The following is a 19542-nucleotide window of genomic DNA, read 5'->3' on the forward strand; positions in this document are numbered from 1 at the left end:
TGAACAATAAAACCAGTGAGAAAATCATTATAAAATATTCAACTTGGACATAAGGGAGGGAGAGACGAAAATTTAATTTTATTGTGATTTCATATTATTAGATTGTTTAATGCTATTATTTCATGTTGTTTCTATTGTTTAAAGTTGTTATAATATTGTTTAATGTTGTAGTGATGGTTATAAAATATTAAAATGCAGACCAGAAAAAATTCCAGACGAAGAGCAGATTGGTGTTAACGCCAACCCCCAGAGCCCTAGTGAATTTATTTATTTTTTTCTATTTTCTTCTATTGCACTCAATTCTTTTAATTTTTATATTTGCGAATTCCAATCTAATGCTCGTGTGTGTATTGTTTTTCTTGTCTTGATAGAGAGTTACATAAAAGATTATAAAATTATCACTGTCATTTTCTTCTGTTTTTTATTGTATTAATTTAAATTTAGACCAAATTTCAAATTAATCTAATCAAATTAAATTAATTTAAATTCGGACTAAATTAAAATTTAATTTAAAAAAATTTAAAAAAGGTGGGCATTGAGACTTTTTAAACAAAAAAAAAAATTTTAATAAAAAAAATTTTAAAAAGGGTTGGCGTTGGTGCCAATTTCCATATAAAAAGGGTTGGCATTCGCAACCCTTTTTATTTACAATAAGGGTTGGCGTTTTTTCCAGTAACTTTTTTTTTAGTAACGCCAACCCTTGTTTTTAATATCTAGTAATTTTTTTTTTCAATTAAATATCAATTCTTCATTTTTTTCAATTAAAATCCTACTAAATGATTTTTTTTATCATCCTAATAGTTAGGGTCTAATATAAGGTATGAAATAGATGTGGTCGAGTTTTGGTGGGTTGTTCTTTTTGTTTTATATCTTTACTTCAAGAATTCTTAATCTGAAATCCATTTCTCTTTCAGTTTTTTTCTTCTTTCTTATATTTTTGAAGCATTAGCTCCATTCTGTAGCACTTGTTCTATTTTTCACAGTACAGTTCTAAAGTTGTAGAGAAAAAAAAAAAGGATCTTTCTACATGGGTCCTCATTTGAAAACTGAGAAAGAAGAGAGAAAAAGTTATAGAGAAAAAGAGAGAATCTCTGCATGAGTCATTTCAAGAGAGATATTTTGGGAAAAAAGATTACTGTTGTAGTATAATTGTTTAAGTTTTGAAATGAATGACATATATGTATATACAGATTAAAATAAGGCTAAAAATTTTAATTTTCCAAAAAAGAATTATGTTCTTTTGTTCGATTATCTTCTTTCAAAAGAAATCTACATTCTTCATAGGACTAATCAATCTATGATTGAATTGGTCTAGCCATCCAATTTTGCATCTTTGGGAAGTTAACTTGGAAAATTTGAAGCAAAATTATCTTTTTTGGGTATCAAGTTATTTTGGTTAGTACGAAAAATAGAGGAATTTCTACCGGCCACGCAGTGGTATATGAGAAATACTTTCCGTGATTACAAACATATCTTATTTAATCGAAAAATTTGTAATGGTTTGCACTGGGATTTGCGTGTTCTGCAAGTAACAGTGGTGCAAGGTGATTTGATTACAGTCGTATATAACTAATCCTCTGAAACCATTCCAAACATAGCAATACAGAGAGCTAGAGAGAATGAGTCAGGCAAATAGTTATGGTGGGTGCAACAGATGGAGTCTTCGGGGAATGACTGCACTTGTCACTGGTGGAACCAAAGGACTCGGGTTCTTACATATATTTTTTCCCTTTTCTCTCAGTTTTCTTCTCTTTGCCTCTGATTCTGTGTTGTTGAATAATCTGATACATGTTATTTTATTTCTATTGTCATCAGGCATGCTATTGTGGAGGAATTTGCAGAGCTAGGTGCAAGTGTCCATACATGCTCCAGGAATGAAGCAGAACTTAAGGAATGCATACATGAATGGGAAAATAAAGGTTTCAAAGTCAGTGGTTCAGTGTGTGATGTATCATCTCGACCAGAGCGAGAGAAGTTAATGAAACAAGTCTCCTCTCTGTTTAATGGCAAACTCAACATCCTCGTATGTATATCACTATCAATTTCCAAACCCATGTTGTTTTTACTCAGTTATAACTAAGTAATTCAATCATCTCTTTGCAGATAAACAATGTTGGGACAAACAGGAGCAAGCCCACCGAGGAGTGCAAGGCTGAAGATTTTTCATTTCTCATGGCCACCAATTTGGAGTCTGCCTACCACTTGTCACAAATTTCTTATCCTCTTTTGAAAGCTTCAGGGTCAGCAAGCATTATTTTCATGTCTTCAGTTTGTGGTGTTGTTTCAGTAAGTTTAGGATCCATATTTGCTGCTACAAAAGGTATGTCAATACTTTGGTTATCCATATTGCTAGCTTTTATAAATGGGTTTAACAATTTACTACTGATTACTTGCAGGAGCCATGAATCAACTTGCCAAAAATTTGGCCTGTGAATGGGCAAGAGACAATATAAGGGCCAACTCTGTGGCGCCTTGGTTTATTAGAACTCCCCTAGCTGAAACTGTAAGAACAAATACTTCCTACAAGACCAAATGGCTTTGAAATTTATTCTCCTTCCTTGATTGATTGCAGTATCTGAATGATGAGAAATTTTTGGAGCAAGTAAAATGGCGAACCCCGATGGGACGCATAGGGGAACCAAAGGAGGTGTCATCTTTGGTAGCATTCCTTTGCCTGCCTGCAGCCTCTTACATAAGTGGACAAACTATTTGTGTTGATGGAGGATTTTCAGTGAATGGCTTCGTCCTCCCCAAAGCATAACTAACAAGAAACACCCAGAAGGCCAATTCAGAAGAAGCTGCTTGGTGTACCTGAATCATACATCTATTGATATTTCATTGAATAATTGAAATTACTCTAATGTATGGGGTTATTGGCAAGAATTCTGTGAAATGAAACAGCCGTATTATTTTCTAACCATCTGTTTCTTGATATTTCCTCTTGCATAATCAATCGCAATCCACTGTTGTCACTCGCTTACCACTTCCCTCAACTGGCAAATGCTCCTCTGAAAGCTTCTTAAGTCAGCAAGCACTATCTTTGTGGCAGCCAGTGGTATATGAGAAATCGTTTTCATGGTAATTAACATGCATGTTTAAACTGCATGGCTCCTCTTTCACTTGCAATTGTCGACATCAATGAAAGACCAAATTTAGTGTGTTTTTATTTAGCGGTAAAGAGATTCAACTATTAAATTCTCCTTCTCGCCCAAAAATAGTTCAAAGAAATTAGAACTTTTAAAGACAAAATCTGGGTTTTAAAGATAAGTAGGAATTTATCTCACGCATCATTTAACTAATTTTTAAACTCTCTTGATAATAATTTTATATAGATTTGAAACTTTCACAATATCTTATTTAGGATATAATTTAAGCTCTTTTTGAATATTTACACGGAAATCTTTTTAGTTATTAAGTTTGAAATATCATCAGTTTTATTATCAAAACTAAGGTTAGATTCAAATCAAATCGAGTTTGAGCTCAATTTGATTTATATGTAACTAAGTTTGAACTCACTTCAAATAAGCTCAAACTCAACTTGTTTCAAGCTCGAGTTTAGCTTGTTTTAATTCGAGTTTAAACTTTTAACTCACTTGTTATTAAAATGACATCATTTTAATATATATTGATAAAAACGATATCATTTTGTATCAAAACTTTAGTTAGCAAGTTTAACAAGCTAAACACTCTAAAGGTCAAATTCAAGTTCGAAAATTTTGAAGTTACAAGCTCGAACTTATTTGAGGTCAACTCGTTTCAAACTTGATTGAGTTAAACTCGAACGAGTTTAAATTTAAATAAGTTCAATTCGAATCTAACCTTAATCAAAACGTTTTTTTGATCTCTATAAACAAACAAATCCATTGGAAGAAATTAAAGAGAAGATTATTAAAATATTTCCAGTGGGAGTTAGAAAGTTATAATCGTTGCTCACTTTAATTATGTATTGGAATAGTATTCTGCCTATAAATCAAATTTAATCATTTATATCATACAATCCCAAAATGTATTAGTGAAATTATAATAGGGTCAATCTTGGAATTGTAAATAATTGTTGTCTAGATCAACCCTAAATCACCAGTAATTGAAAGTTGATTTACGGCCACGTATACATTGGAGATATTAATGCTGATGCATAAACAAAAAGTAGACAAGATTTGGACCTTCCACAAAAGATGATAACAGTGATTGAAATTAGCAGCATAATTCCATTTTCACTATATAAGATGGTATGCGAAATTAATGGCTGAGAAAATGAGCTTGAGTTAGTAGATGTTGAAAGCAATATAATTTTAATGTGATTTAATATGTTATTTAAGAATTTATGTTAATAATTATATTATTTATATATCTAAGGTAAATTTTGATTGGATAATATAAAAGAATTATTGAGAGAGTTCTCTTACTTTTATTCAATCCAAATGGAAATATATTACATTGCTTTCATAATACAATAGTGAATAAAGAGATTTATTTATATTCTAATTTTATGAAAATAAGATAATTACATAAATTATATGATCTCGATTGTTTTTTTGTTGCCACCTTGAGGAAAAGTCATAAATCCATTTTGTGTCGCTTGTTGAGTAGGACTTTTGGTTATACACTCAAAATTAAAGCACTTTGGTGTTGTTTCCATTGAGGGTGCCCTTGGTGGGTGACAACAAGTTCAAAGTTGTGTTGTATATGCTTACTGGGTAAGATTTTGGATCCTACTCTAGAAAACATTTTGGTGTCAGTTTCATTGTGGGGACCTTTGGTGGGAAGACAATAGATTTGAGCTCATAGTATACACCTTTGAGAACTTCTATAACGTGTCATTCTTTAGATAAGATTGTAAATCCTAAACTCAAAAGCATCTTAGTGTCTCTATTGGAGGAGCCCTTGGTAGGAGGCAACAAGCCTAGGTTTGCGATGTACATGTTGAAAAAAAGTTATGGGTCCTTTACCCAAGGTACTATGATCTTTGACAGTGTTATCGAGATAAGTTTATTCAATCTTTGGGAGACATTGGCTGGATCACTAATGATCTTTGTTCAATTGTGTTGTCATGTTGGATACTATCAGATCTGCTCCAATTGTCGAGACTAGCTAGTTTTAGTGACATGATCAAATAATACTCTATAGTCGAAACTGGATTTGTCACTCAACGCTAGCTTTTTTGGTTCTATTTTCCATAGGTTATTTGAAAGGTGTTTAATGGTGATTGGTGAAAGAAAGATCGGTGGAAGAAGTTTGTTTTGTTGTGTGCTCAGGATAATTTTTATGGCTCTTTCTCTATGTTGAATTATTGATGCAAGATGGGGCATTACGTAAGAAGATGATGATTACTTCTGTAGAATTCTCACTTTTTTTCCCTCCTCTAATGAAACTCTGCAACCAGGCATAAGTAAATATGTGATTTGTAGGGGTGGGGTCGAAGCTTGGTGGCTCACATTTCTTCATGCCAATCAAAATTAATCCCATCAATGAAAACAGCTATCTAGACCTGCCTCTTGTTTCTCAATAAATTATATCTTTCAACGTCAGTTTCCATGTTTCTCACTTTTTTCTCTTTTCAATTCCGAAAAAAAAAAAATATAAAATATAGAAAGAGGATAGAATTGGATTGGATTCATTAAATAAATAGGTTTCAATTCCAGTTTTGATTCTTTTTAACGTAAAAGCAGAATCGAAATTGGCTAGTTCCACAAAATTAGAACTGAAACTTATCCATAGTATACCAATTCTAGGTAGGAACTGGAACCAAAAGACAAGTATCTACGGTTCCAGTTTCGGTTCAGATTTTTTCTCACCCCTAATCGTCAAGGTACCGTTTTACTTATATTTAAATTGGATAATATTTTGAACATAATTTTTATGTGTAATTATATATATAAATAACAATAAATTATCATAAGATTAAATATTATATTATCTTTAATTTTTAATTATTTAATTTTATAATAATATATTATTATTTATATATAAAATTATATATAAAAATTATATACATAATATTATTTATTTAAATATAATCTTTTATATTTATAAAATAAAGTAATAATTACTTACACACACTATAGGAATCTGGAAATTTATTTTTATAATTACATAAATTACATATCCCAATTCGGTGGAATCTTGATGTTTTTTCATATTGACACGAAAGGGAATATGAAAGCCAATGTAGTTGATGTCTAAGATTTAAAACTATTAAATCGCGTCCTTTATGATATTTTTTTTAGTAAAGACTTATGCTGTAAGGATAAATGATACATTTAGTTGATAATGGTGTTGACCGGCGGCAAGCCATCTCTCACATGTGGTATATTGTCTATTCTATCCACCTGCCAAATGCCTAATCTGACAAATTTATCCTTCCTTCCACGGATCACGTTGCCACAATTGCCGAATATCGTTGAAACCCAACATTGAAAACTTCGCTATTCATGCAGTCTCTCCACCACGTAGTCCCTTTCCCTCTCTTACTCTCACCAAGTATCCTTCTCTCTTCTCACGCTTTCTCTGCCACCACTGCCAGGAGTTTCCCCAATAACCAATCCCCTTCCTCGCCGTGTCCCGTTACTTTCTTTTCCCTGAGAAAGTAAACGCACGCGCCACCCTCCACACCTTGTAATCTTCCTTTAACATTTCAAGCATTTTCAACGTCATACAATAACATATGGATTGAAATCTTTGACATCAAAATTTTAATTTATTTAATTTAATAATTATAAAACCGATTATTAAATTTAAGATAACACTTATTCAATATAATAAAGTTGATGTAATGGATATCATTGTTTTCCTCGTGAAGGAATAATCTGATTAGAAATAAAAAATTTCGGTTATGAAAAAAAAAGACACCTAACATAACCTCATCCTTTTTCAAGCCACATGTTAACTCTAGTTAAATTTCTCTAACTTGGGTCAATCTGTCACGTGGCACCTACGTTTAACTTCTTGTCAATATCAATTCCATGCAACCAGATTCATTACAATTACTTGACAGCCAGCTAACCAGATTCGACACGTGGAACCCTAGTGTTAGGGTTCAGGTAGTAGTGTAGTCCCCACTCACCTTACTCTCTCTCTGTAAACACGTTCTCCAATCATATCTCTCCACGTTCACTAAAGAATCCTTTTTGTAGATTGCTGCTCCCAACCTCATAAAAATTGAGTACGGTTTTGCCCATTGCGCTCTTCCATCAATATTCAATTCATTATAAAAATAAACATTTCAATGAATCAAAGAATCAACATATATATATTCTTCAAAGAGAGGAAACGGATCTGGGTCGGGTGAGTGCAGAGTAATTGCGATTTACACACGTGTACGTGGGTGGAATGATGGTTCTCTAGAATCTAGATATTCTGTAAGCGTCAATGACATTGGCAGGTGGACCCCGGTTTACCAATCAAAGTGATACGTTGGCTCATTTGATTGGACCACAACACCCAGGCGGAATTTGAAAATTAAAAAAAAAAAGTTGAAATTGTAGTTCAATTCATATACGAGGAATGAGACACGTGTTACCAAGTCAAAATAAAACAAACAAAGCAATTGAGACAAAGAAAATAAAGTTGCACACTGAAACGACGCCTTGGGGTAGCATACGCGTGTCCGGAAAGGAAGAGTCTGTGATCGCGTTGTATATATTTCAAGGGACCACGTATATCCCTACCAGATTGGTAGCTCCACGTGTTGGAAGTTAGAGGACATAGGAAAATGAAATCAACGGCGAAGATGTATTGATTTAGGCAGAGAGGCGTTTACGTCACACACAATAGCAGCTGTTCGGTCAGCCCGTGACAAAAAGGGGCAGCTGCCCGTGGAGACAACAGAACACAAAAACAACTCATTCCTACGTAAATAGCCTCCCATGAACGAGTTCCCTTTCAAATGCGCCAGCCGTCTCTTTCAATATTACACAGAATGAGATATCAAAATTTTTCAACTTTTCTCTTTTCCTTTCTTTAACGAGCTCGCTCTTATTGATGAAGAGAAGAGAAGAGAAGAGAAGAGAAGGTAAAGAAACAATTAATCTTCAATCTTTGTGAATAGTTATTATCGTGCCAGAGTGTAATTAATTTCTGGATAGCCGAGATATGCTGTGGAATGGTTAACGAGAGTGAGACGTCGACGCCGTGCGAGCTAAGCTCGCGTGAAGCACGCCGAAGGCGAATGGAGATCAGACGGTTCAAATTTGTCACAGCATCAGAAAAGGAAAACGGGCAACCCAAACGGGCCAAGCTGGAAGTTTATACAACATCACGTTCTCGTGACTGCGATTACCCTTTAGAGAACTCTGCTTCGAGTGAGAACGAAAAACAAGCAATAATTGAAGTAGAGAACGGAAAACCGGAAACAAAAGAGATATTAATACCCAGTCATTGTTTAAGTTCTATAGTATTACCAGAATCGTACCCGAAATACGGCGTCGCTTCGGTTTGTGGGAGAAGAAGAGACATGGAAGATGCTGTAGCAGTTCATCCATCTTTTATGAGCCAAAATTACACAACCACGGCCGAAGAATTGCACTATTTTGGTGTTTATGATGGGCACGGATGCTCTCATGTATAAATCTCTAACAAATTTATTAGACCTGGGTTAAAAAATGATTTCATCATTTACTTATACCGCAACTTTTTTAGGTGGCGATGAGATGTAGAGAGCGGTTGCATGAGCTGGTGAAGGAAGAGCTAGAGAATAAGGGAGCGGAAATAACGGAATGGAAGGGGGCGTTGGAACGAAGCTTTACGCGCATGGACAAGGAAGTGACTGAGTGTAATGCTGCAGCCGCCAAAGCTACGTGTAGGTGTGAGCTTCAAACGCCAGAGTCGGATGCTGTTGGATCTACGGCGGTTGTCGCAATTGTAACGCCGGATAAGATTGTCATTGCTAACTGTGGAGATTCTAGGGCTGTTTTGTGTCGTAACGGGAAGGCGCTTCCTCTATCTTCCGATCACAAAGTAACTTAAACTCTTCATCCATTTTGTTTTATTCAATTACAAAATTATTGATAAATAGATAGTAATGTGGATTGACTCATTTGTCTGGTTAAAACAGCCGGATCGACCTGACGAGTTGAACCGGATCCAAGCAGCGGGTGGTCGGGTGATCTATTGGGACGGGGCCAGAGTTCTTGGAGTATTGGCTATGTCAAGAGCAATAGGTGACAACTACTTGAAACCTTACGTGAGCTGTGAGCCAGAGATAACGATCATTAATAGGGCGGCGGAGGATGATTGTCTGATATTAGCAACGGACGGTCTGTGGGATGTGGTGTCAAATGACAAAGCATGTTGGTTAGCGCGTATGTGCTTGCGTGGCAAGGTTCTTGCACCAGACGCGGCAGCAACATCATCTCCGGCGGAGAAGGAAGAGGAGATCACAAATAATGGGTGGGAGAAATCAGACAAGTTATGCTCGGACGCGTCATTGTTACTGACGAAGCTGGCATTGGCGAGGCATAGTAGTGACAACGTGAGCGTGGTGGCGGTGGATCTTAGAAAAGCCACGTAAGAGAAATTAGGCCGGGTTAATTTATTGGGTTGGTAGAGTATAGGGTTTCTTTTTCTTCGATTTGAATGACTCTTGTTTTAAAACAAAAAAAAAATTGAGGGTGAAGCTGGAGGAGGAGAAGAGATGGAAACTGTTTCAAAGGAAAATGGATACAAACTCTTAAAAAAAAAAAAGATTGAATTGGTAATGTTAAAAGTTGATGATTTTCCTATCCCTTTTTATTTTTTTGGGTTTCCATTTCATTTTCGAATCCAAAAATGAAGAAATCAAGAATTAGACCGAATTTGTGTGCGAGGCACTTGTTACCTAATTCAAGATGAACATAGAGACAACACGACATCGTAAAAGGAACACTTGTCATGTCAGCATCTTCTCCTTCTGGGATAGGCATAAGCGCACTTATCTTTCTCTAGTTTTCCCCTCAAGCTTCCTTGTCCAGGTTCCCCATTCCCACAAACTTTCCTTTTGCGTTTGCTTTACATGGTTTAATTGCTCAAGTTGTTTCTTTTCTACTTGCTCTTTTCTCTTCAACGCCCATGAATCTATTCTATCATCACGTTCATCTCATCAAAACCTCTTAACTATATGCATTGTCTAGCTGGAATCCAAATCGTCATTTATAGAACAAAGAGATAATGACATGCCCTTTCTGCGATGGCGCCATCTCTCAATTTGTTCATTTATCTGCCGTCTATCACTACCCAATCTACCATGTATTAGCCCAACATTCTTTACATGGTAAAAATAGATTGATTCTGTTAACAAAGGATCGATCACCGTTTGACAAGTAAAATTAACCCAATTTCCAGATAATCATTAGTGACTCAAGGCATTGAAGATCATCCACAGCATAAGACAAGGGGAAAGACGGAATGAAAAAGATTAATTACAGCAAAGACCCTTCTTTAATGTATGGAAAAAGACAGCAAAATATCCAAAGAAATCTTTCCCATGATTCCATATCACTACACACTGTAAACATGAACAGCTAGGCAAATAACTACATGAAGTTGCTTGCACACCAGATGAGGCAGGGGTAGAACAAAACCTTTTCCAAGATGCCCTTTAGCTGGGAACCCATTTTCTAAATGTCAAGCTCATTTAAAAAGAATTTTCTATCATAATATCTGCTTTTTGCTATCATCATCACCGGTAATCTTTAGTGCCTTCAACTTTCTGTAACCCTTATCAGTACCAAATATCCTGAGAGAATACACAAAAGAAGTATCAGATCATGTCATTATCAGAAGCTTGAACGAAAACAAAATCTCAGCAGCAAGAGCATGTTTAAATTTAAATATGCTTCCCATTAACTATTAAAACTGAGCCAAACTGTAAACTGTATAGGAACAGAAGTAATCACTTCAAATGTTTGGAAAGCAAATCACTAAAGCAGACAAAGCCCATATTTAAACTATCTTACATTAAATCTTTCACTCAAAAATGTACATATGGATATTAAAAACAGATGCCATGAGCAAATTCCACCAGAGAAAACAATAATCAGTAAGCTATGTGGAGCAAGAGTAATTTAGCAATAGAAAACATCTGATACTCACCAGGGAATATCAATACGCATAAACACAAAAACTCAAAGAATAACAGTATCTTTTTTATACCTCATCCCCAATAACACTAACAGCCCACAGATCATCTGATTAATTTTCTGCAAGTAACTTTTTTAAAGATGCCTGGGCCCTCAATTAATCAAATAAATTAGGGAGGCCTCAGAAAATTGACAACTCAACAGGCATGCTTAAAACACCGGACAGCTGGACCTACAAAGATTAGTCATGTCAGACACAGCTCAATTTTGCATAGTCATATGATGTTGTCCAACCAAGACTGTAAATATTGCACAATTACATCTGGAGATATGGTTTATAGACATTCAGCAAAATTTGAGACAATTTACACTAGAAACTAATCCATAGGCCTTATAATCTAGGTTAATGAGAAAGGGAGGCACCACAGAGGATGCTACTCAACAAAGCATCTGGATGAAGGATAAAGAAACCGAGGACAAAGAACAGGACTTTCCCCCCTTCAGTGACTATTGTCCTCCCTACCTGAAATGTTTTGTCTGCTTCTCCTGTGACATTTGAACAGGCTTCCATCTCCACTCTCACTAAAAGCTTGAGTCTAACTATGAAACCTACCTTGTATGTTATCTCTAGCAACATTCCAGGTTTCTTTAATGGAGGAAAATATTAATGTCCTCAAGCATATTCAACTTCTGGACCTAGTACTATGATGTCATTTATGATTTTAAAGTATGAACAGTTCATCTTCTATTTATTTGAAGTAGTTGGGTGAGACAGTATATCCATTTGGCAGTTGTACATAATCGGTAACAGAAAAATACATCTTCTATGCGATTATTACATACTGCACTATAAATATGCAAAAAGCATCATCCTGCTAATGCTAGCAACTCACCAGTCCATGTAAACAAATGTTGATGAGTAGTTTCCAGACTTAGTATAAAGCAAACGATGATGGTAGTCATGAAAATCAGCCCTAAAAAGTTACGAGAAAAAGGATTTCAGCAGCAGACAATAAAATAATTACTTAAAACGAAAACCAAGCTCAATATACTAGCTAGAGAATAATGTACAAACTCACCCTCCATACAAAGGAAAAAAGTTTGAGAGGCTCCATGGGAAATGGTAACCACAATGTGCCTCAACTGTCTCCAGGACTCTTAATACCATCCACAACCAGAGAGTCATCAGATGGGGCCCAGTGATAGCAGGACCAATAATGGTAGCAAAGCCAAGAAACAATATTTCAGCAGGGTGAGCATACTCAGATGTCAGCCCGAATGGTGTTGCATATCTGTGCATGGAACAGAAACAACTATAAGTGCATCTGAGGAAAACCAGAAAACTAACTTTGGACAGAATTAAGCACCAGACTCAGAAACAAGTCTGACTTACTCATGATGGACACTGTGTACATGCTTGTATAACCATTTTGTATGCAGTATGCGATGCCCCCAGTAGAATACAAAATCTTCCAGGATGAAGTAGAATATTATCTGTGATAGAACCACTTTCCTGCATAACCAGAACCAGGATCTAGCTAAACACACTTCAGAAAAGATAAATACATATATACAGAAGAAATCGTTGAAAATGTTTGTAGAGAAAGAAATACATCACATACAACAATGTATTTATGAAAAAAAGCTTTGGTGTATAAAGAACCTGAAAATACCAGGACGGAAAAGGAAGGGCACTTTGCATGCCCATGTATTTGAAGACAGGATAGGATAAAATCATAACGGGTAAGTTGACACCAAAGTGATACAGCAGTAGTCGAGTAATACATTTCTCCTGAGCTGCAGGACTGTTGTTTTTTGTCTGCATAGAACCAGAAATTAGTGAATATCCCCAGTTGTTGAGCATTCAAGACATTGTGGAAAAAACCTTGGAAAAATGAAATATCACCAACATCTTACAAGGCTAAATATGAAAAACATATATAAAAGCCCTTAGTAAAAGGGAAAAAAACACTAAAGCTTTTATCGTAGTTTATGCATGTGATAAATGATAAGATAGTCCCTTAAGCTGAGAAGCAAGCATGAAAGAATGGCAGCATAATTAAATCATTGAAAGCAAGACCACAACCATTCTAATCATTTAGGATATGGATTGCTTATCTTGTATACCAAAGAAAAATGGCTTAAGAAAGTGAAAGCACTTATATAAAAGAAAAGGAGAAAGAATCAGACCTGAATCTTGTATTTGCTCAACCATCCTCCCCTCTCAATATATATAAAAGGAAGCCCAGATAAGAAAAAGACACTCTCGTGAAGGAAGAAACTTCCTAAACACGCCAGTTGAAAATCGTTGAAATGTGTGATAAGATACTGCATCATGAACAAACAACAGTTTAAAAGAATGAACACATACCATCAATTATAAATCCCAACCAGATAATACCATACACAATCCCTTCCCTATCAGAAAAATGAGAAGTATGACATTTAACCCCTCGTAATTGAAGCTAAGTATTTCTTGTGAAGCAAACGAAGATCTAACAAATGAAGTTTCCTATTCATACTGAACTAGCCATGATAGTGAAGCCCCATTAAAGCTACAAGTGTCACAAACTTTGAAAAACAAATAATCTCCAATAACGTATAATACTTACAAGTCTTGGAAAGAAAATCACAAAAAAATGGCAACCCACTAATTTGTATACATAAACAAAGAATTATAAGTGAGTAAATACATAGACAGATCCACAAGAAGCAAAGCTAAGAACCTTGAGTAAAAGATAAAAGAGAAAAGAAAGAGAAAGAATACCTGCCAAGCAGATTCGATGGCCGACGCCATGAAAGTTGATCTCAGAGCAATGCGGTGAAAAACCAAGAGAGAGTAAGGAGAGTGCGAAGCGAGTAGAGAAGCAAAACAAGGGCCAGCCACGAGATGAGATATGAGACAGACTGTCTAAGGCGAATCTGGGCTGACTACTTTGGGCCGTTTTATATGAATCTCTGGCAGTAAATTTGTTATCTCCTAGACTCTTACTGTGCGCATGTGCAAGTACACGAGCAGTATCACGTGCATAAAACATAATTTTATATATAAAAAAATAATATATTTTTTTTATAATTAAATATTATTTTATTTTTAATTTAAAATTATTTAATTATAAAATGATATATATATATATATATATATATATATATATATATATATATATTATTATGTATTATATTAATAACTCTCAAGCGTAAATCTCATTCATTTGACGCTACTAACCACTTTGAATGCTGACTATTTGTTTGGATTACGTAGTGGAGGTTTATGGATTATGTAAGAAAATTAGTGAAGTCTTTTTCTTCATCAGCAGCTGCAACTGCAACACGTGATTTTGACAAGACAACAGCACCACACAAACCAATAATATCAACTCTCTAGGCCCCAAATTAAATACCTAGAAATTATCAAATTAATTAAAATAGGTACATAATCTGGAGTTTATACTTTTTTTTATGCCAATTTTTTGTCCTCTACTTTTAAAAGCAAATGGTATAATTTGTACCTATTTTACCCCTAATGAAAAAGACAAAAAACTTTAAATCAAAATCAAAACAAAACATACATAAAATCAAATATAGAAAATGTAAAATAGCTAAAAACAGAAATCTTAAACCAATCGGTGACTATTCTTAAAGTTGGAACCTCCGATAAGTAGCAACACCTCTAACAAGTAACAACACTTTGAAAATAGATTCAGATATAAATTAGAGTTTTGTTTATTTATATTTGGTTTTATGGTTTATTTGTCTGAAAGTGTAACTATTGATAGAGAGGAAATCCGAACACAAAACGTGTAAATTTATAAGTAAATTGTGCAAATTGTACAAACTACACAAACCGTGCAAACTATGCATCATATGTGAAGTGTCAATGGTGTGGTTTGCGTAGTTTGAGTGAGTTTGTGCAGTTTGAGTGAGTGTGCGTGGTTTATGTAGTTTCATTGAGTTTGCGAAAGTTTGTGTGGGTTTACGTGGAGTTGCATGGGTTTACACGGTTTGCATAATTTGCATGACTTGTGTGACTTTGCATGGTTTGCGTGGTTTTGCAAGGTTTGTGTGGTTTGCGTTGTTTACATAAGTCTGCGTGGTTTACACAATTTGTTTGTAAATTTAATTGTTTTGCGTCCAAGTTTTCTCTCCGTCGACGACTACACTTTTAGATAAATAAGTCACAACTAAAAACGGCTGGGTTTTACCGTCCATTCGATAAAAATAAACATAAACCTAAATCGCGTAAATGACAATCGAACAAAAATAACTAAAACTCTAATTTACCTTTAAATCCATTTTGAAGAGTTATTGTTTGACGGAGGTTCCAATTCCCAAGACAATGGCCGATTGGTTTGAGATTTATTTTTTCAACTACCATGTATTTTCTATATTTGGTTTTATATGTGTTTTGTTTTGATTTTAATTTAGAGTTTTCTGTTCTTTACGTTAGGGGCAAAATTGGTACAAATTATGCCATTTGCTTATAAAAGTAAAAAGTAAAAAAATTAACCTAGAAAAGTATAACTGGCAAACTATATGTTTATTTTAATTAATTTCCCTTAATCGAGCCTCCCTTTTTAACCAGAACAAAATTAGCATTATTAGGCTAAGCTAAACTAGCTATCACAACCACCATATCTAGTGATATTAAAAAGGCTTGAGGTAATGCATAAACTAAAATCATGTGCATAAGAAGTACTGGTATAAAAGCCACATTGTCACAAAACCATACAAAATCCTCCTCATCTTTTGGAAGTTCAAAAAGATTACAATGGTCAAGATTGTGATTGTAGAACATTAAAGCTGGGGACAAAGAAGAATCTAGTTTGTCCTTGGTGTTGCCCATTCAACCCTGAGAATGAGACTGTCATACCCATAACCATTTAGTTTGTTGATTGCTCTCTGAGCATCTTCTTTATTCACAAAGTTCACAAAACCAAAACCTCGGCTCATGCCAGTCTTCTGATCAACAGCAACATAAACACGACTTACAGTACCAAAAGGCCGGAAAAGCTCTAGCAAATCGGGTTCCCGAGTGTCCTCTGAAAGGTTGGTGACCCTAACAGAGTTCTCATCATTCCTTCGTCTCATGTCAGTTCCAGTTCTCTCTGCCCCAGCTCTCATGCCTGGAGGAACATATGTTCCCTTTGTTGCACCAGCAGCAGCTGCTGTGGTTTCTGATGCAGTTGGCTTATCAACAAATCCCTCAGATGGTGCAGCAAGATCCTTGTAAGGACACCTTGAGGTCCAGTGGTCACCCTTCTTCCCACAAGTCCTGCACACCATGAGAACAGCACCTCCTTTGCCAATTTGGGCCAGGGAATCTCCTGCAACCTTTGTTTCTTCTGGTTTACTACCTGTTGGCATGTCCGAAGTTCAGTATAGATGTAAGAGGATTGTAATCAACAAAACAAGAAACCATTGTAAAAGAATGGGGTTTAACAATTTTTTATCAGATACACTAGTAAAACCCAAAACAAAAAAGGCAGCAATGAAGATATCAAAATTTAATTCCATATGTTACAGTTAAAAAAATAGTACTCTACAGACATAACAATGAATCAGACTAGAATCAAACACAATAAAGCATTTGATATTAAAAAGGACGTTAACTAATCTCAGATTTGAAATCAACTTAAACACTGTCACCCATTCAGTTATATTATGCAACAACAAAAACATAAACTGCCCATCTCAATAATATTTGTGGAATGGATATGTAGTTATGCAGTTAAATTATGAAGTATTTCCCTAATTGTAATATAAAAAATGCAATTTTGTCAAAAAATTTGGACAGTATGGTAACATAATGCTAATTCAGCTAGCACATTTTCTTGAAAAGGGCATCACAAGAATAGAACCTTTCAAGCACAACACAGTACCTTCCCAGGTCAAAAAATAAATTAAAAATACAAGTATTTAATAATTGCCATCATATTTTTACAAGAAAGATAAGGCCCTTCATTTTTTTTCAGGAAATATCACAAAATAGGCTAGGTTCATCGCCTTTCCACTCACAAAATGTATCCTATTTATAAAATATTGGCTAAGGAACAACACAAACTAAATGTGCAGCCATTACTGGTCATTTTATCAACACAATAATAATCTTCTTAATTCCTGAAATTGACAGCACTAATTAACCTCAGACTCATATTTCTGGATTTTATGACCAAAAAGAACATACATTGCAATTTCATATTTCAATCTCATAACTGAAGAAGACATCTTCATATAATTCCCGAAGAGTATACCAGCATATAAAATGCTTACTTTCAATAAACAAATAACGACTCCACAAATGAAACAAAGCATATAAAAAGCAATTGAAATCAATGTTAACATTTTCAAAATTCAGTAAGAAAATTTTCATTTATCCCCATAGTCCCTTAACACAGATAAGTTCAAAAATATGAAAATCTTCAAACCCTACGATATACAAATTGAAAAACGAAAAATTCCAATCCTACAGCGTATAACAAAAGAAAACAGAGAGAATAACAATATCTAGAGAACCGAATTGACAATCAATGCAAAAAATAAAATAAATCGTGATTTATATCTCAATTCCAAACCAAACTACCAAAACCCTATACACTTCTCAGCCAAAAGTTTTCATCAAACAGACCCCACACCAACACCACCAAACCACAAACGTTACAACACATGTACATACAAATAAAAAAAGAAATGACAAACCAGGAGCACGAGGTCGCTCAAGCAAGATTTCTTCGGTGGAGACCATGGTGAGTCTGCTACCGACATCTTCGTGTACGGCGTCGCCGAATTTGGCCCAGTTTCTCCTCTCAATGGCACGCTTACTTAGACGAGCATTAGCGAGCTTGCGAGTGCGAGTGGTGGTGGTGATTTTAACCTTATTACCCTCGTCGTTGAACTTGTACTCAATAATTTTCTTGATCCCATTCTCATCGGGACCGATCACTTGCTTAGGTGGCAAGAGGAAGTCCAAATCCTCGCCATCGTCCTCGTCGAGTTCTCCCCATCGGAGCTTCGGCTGGGTCGGGTTCTGGGTCGACACTGACATTGTTATCTAGTTTGTACGTCCGCGAGATAGGGTTAGGGTTTCTTGATTTGGAGAAACAGGCTATATAAACATTGAGAGGGTTTGCTCTCTACAAACGCTGCCGTTTTAACTCTTTTAACAGTTTCAGTATATTTCCTTTTTCCTTCGGGGAGCATTTGATTTGGGTAATATTTTATTATCAAAATAGAAAGATTATCTTGAAGATAGATTACTTAAAATATTACTGGGTATAAATGATTACTATGTTTGATAAAATTTGATAGGTGTAAATAATTATTGTGTTTGGTTAAAAGTAATAAAAGATTACTAATAAATTATTTTACTTAAATGCCCTTGAATATAATTATTTTTAAATATTTTTCATATTATTTTTTATATTAATTAAAAATAAATTTATTTTTGTCTCAAAAAATTAATAAATACTAATATAATTATAATAAAATCAAGATTACTTTAAATACCTAAGGTGAAGGTGATAATCAGATTATCATCTATATTACCTACTATGTCAGTATAAGTAATAGAATATTATTATAATATTTTATTACTGATAAACTAAACAAGAGAATAAAAGATAGATTACTGATCTTTAAAACCCATAACCAAATGACTCCTCAATGACAACAATAACAAGCAAAGTAAATTGCATGTCCCACTCAAGGGTTGGGAAACTATAAATCCCTATTTCTTTCAATTTGTGAACAACAACTTGATTAAAGAATTCTTAGCTAGTATAAATTAGTTAAATTATTTTATAAAATTACCATATTACTCGTAAGAATAATCACTAGTCTTCTGATTATATTTAATTTGAATTACCCAGATCAATATATACAATCTAACTCTCATCTCATTTAGTGTAATTCAAATCCACTTTATTCAAATTACATTTGAAAAGATAACGAAGATAAGATCTTGTTAAATCGTATCTCATTTATTGCATTTGACACGATCCGTTTTTTTCAAAGTTTAAACTTTTAGTTTTTGTTTTATATAAAAAAGTTGATTTTAAATAATAATTTGAACTTTAAAATTTTAATAAAACTATACATAATATTTAATTATATAATAATATATTATTATTTATAATTAAATTGATATTCATTATAATTATATTGATATTTCGTATAAAAATTTATGATTTTATCCGGTTTCAGATGAGAAATTTGTTAAATATTAATAAATGGTTAGAGATGTATATATATATATATATAATATTTTTTAGAGTTTGAAATATATATAAAAGTAAATTTATTTTTAAAACTAAATAATTATTTAAAGGTTGTGGTCATTGGAGTAGGCAAACAAAACAAGGATTCAATCCATAAAAAATGTGGAAGAGCTTTGATTCTCAACTCAAATAATATCGAAAATCTTACATAAATTCAACAAAATCACAACCAAAATCCAAAAAATTCACATCTTCACACAAAGCAGAAGTATTAA

The 19542-nt window shown here is 34.3% G+C and overlaps 4 protein-coding genes and 1 long non-coding RNA gene across 5 annotated transcripts; 2 read left to right on the top strand and 3 right to left on the bottom strand.

Annotated features, from left to right (window-relative positions):
- The first annotated feature begins 1547 nt into the window (after nucleotides 1–1547).
- Nucleotides 1548–2917, top strand: LOC123208341 (tropinone reductase homolog At2g29170-like). The gene is made up of 5 exons (XM_044625793.1): nucleotides 1548–1708; nucleotides 1816–2023; nucleotides 2104–2320; nucleotides 2397–2503; nucleotides 2573–2917. Exons 1-5 carry the CDS (start codon nucleotides 1620–1622, stop codon nucleotides 2759–2761), a joined length of 810 nt encoding a protein of 269 aa, XP_044481728.1. The 5' UTR covers nucleotides 1548–1619; the 3' UTR covers nucleotides 2762–2917.
- Nucleotides 2918–6060: 3143 nt separating this feature from the next.
- Nucleotides 6061–7201, bottom strand: LOC123208346. The gene is made up of 2 exons (XR_006500764.1): nucleotides 7064–7201; nucleotides 6061–6624 (listed from the first exon to the last, which is right to left on the bottom strand). It is a non-coding gene; the product is annotated as an uncharacterized LOC123208346 (long non-coding RNA).
- A 652-nt stretch (nucleotides 7202–7853) lies between these two features.
- Nucleotides 7854–9719, top strand: LOC123208338 (probable protein phosphatase 2C 24). Its single transcript, XM_044625791.1, has 3 exons — nucleotides 7854–8560; nucleotides 8638–8955; nucleotides 9053–9719. The coding sequence occupies exons 1-3, from the start codon at nucleotides 8102–8104 to the stop codon at nucleotides 9506–9508; spliced, it is 1233 nt and encodes a 410-aa protein (XP_044481726.1). The 5' UTR covers nucleotides 7854–8101; the 3' UTR covers nucleotides 9509–9719.
- Nucleotides 9720–10394: 675 nt separating this feature from the next.
- On the bottom strand, nucleotides 10395–13977 carry LOC123208340 (methylsterol monooxygenase 2-2-like). The gene is made up of 7 exons (XM_044625792.1): nucleotides 13822–13977; nucleotides 13245–13382; nucleotides 12728–12873; nucleotides 12448–12567; nucleotides 12134–12346; nucleotides 11948–12028; nucleotides 10395–10711 (listed from the first exon to the last, which is right to left on the bottom strand). Exons 1-7 carry the CDS (start codon nucleotides 13849–13851, stop codon nucleotides 10627–10629), a joined length of 813 nt encoding a protein of 270 aa, XP_044481727.1. The 5' UTR covers nucleotides 13852–13977; the 3' UTR covers nucleotides 10395–10626.
- A 1759-nt stretch (nucleotides 13978–15736) lies between these two features.
- On the bottom strand, nucleotides 15737–18145 carry LOC123209818 (eukaryotic translation initiation factor 3 subunit G-like). The gene is made up of 2 exons (XM_044627973.1): nucleotides 17751–18145; nucleotides 15737–16408 (listed from the first exon to the last, which is right to left on the bottom strand). The coding sequence occupies exons 1-2, from the start codon at nucleotides 18094–18096 to the stop codon at nucleotides 15873–15875; spliced, it is 882 nt and encodes a 293-aa protein (XP_044483908.1). The 5' UTR covers nucleotides 18097–18145; the 3' UTR covers nucleotides 15737–15872.
- Nucleotides 18146–19542: the final 1397 nt, after the last annotated feature.

The sequence above is a fragment of the Mangifera indica genome, chromosome 2, assembly GCF_011075055.1.
Source record: "Mangifera indica cultivar Alphonso chromosome 2, CATAS_Mindica_2.1, whole genome shotgun sequence".
NCBI classification, from domain to species: Eukaryota; Viridiplantae; Streptophyta; class Magnoliopsida; order Sapindales; family Anacardiaceae; genus Mangifera; species Mangifera indica.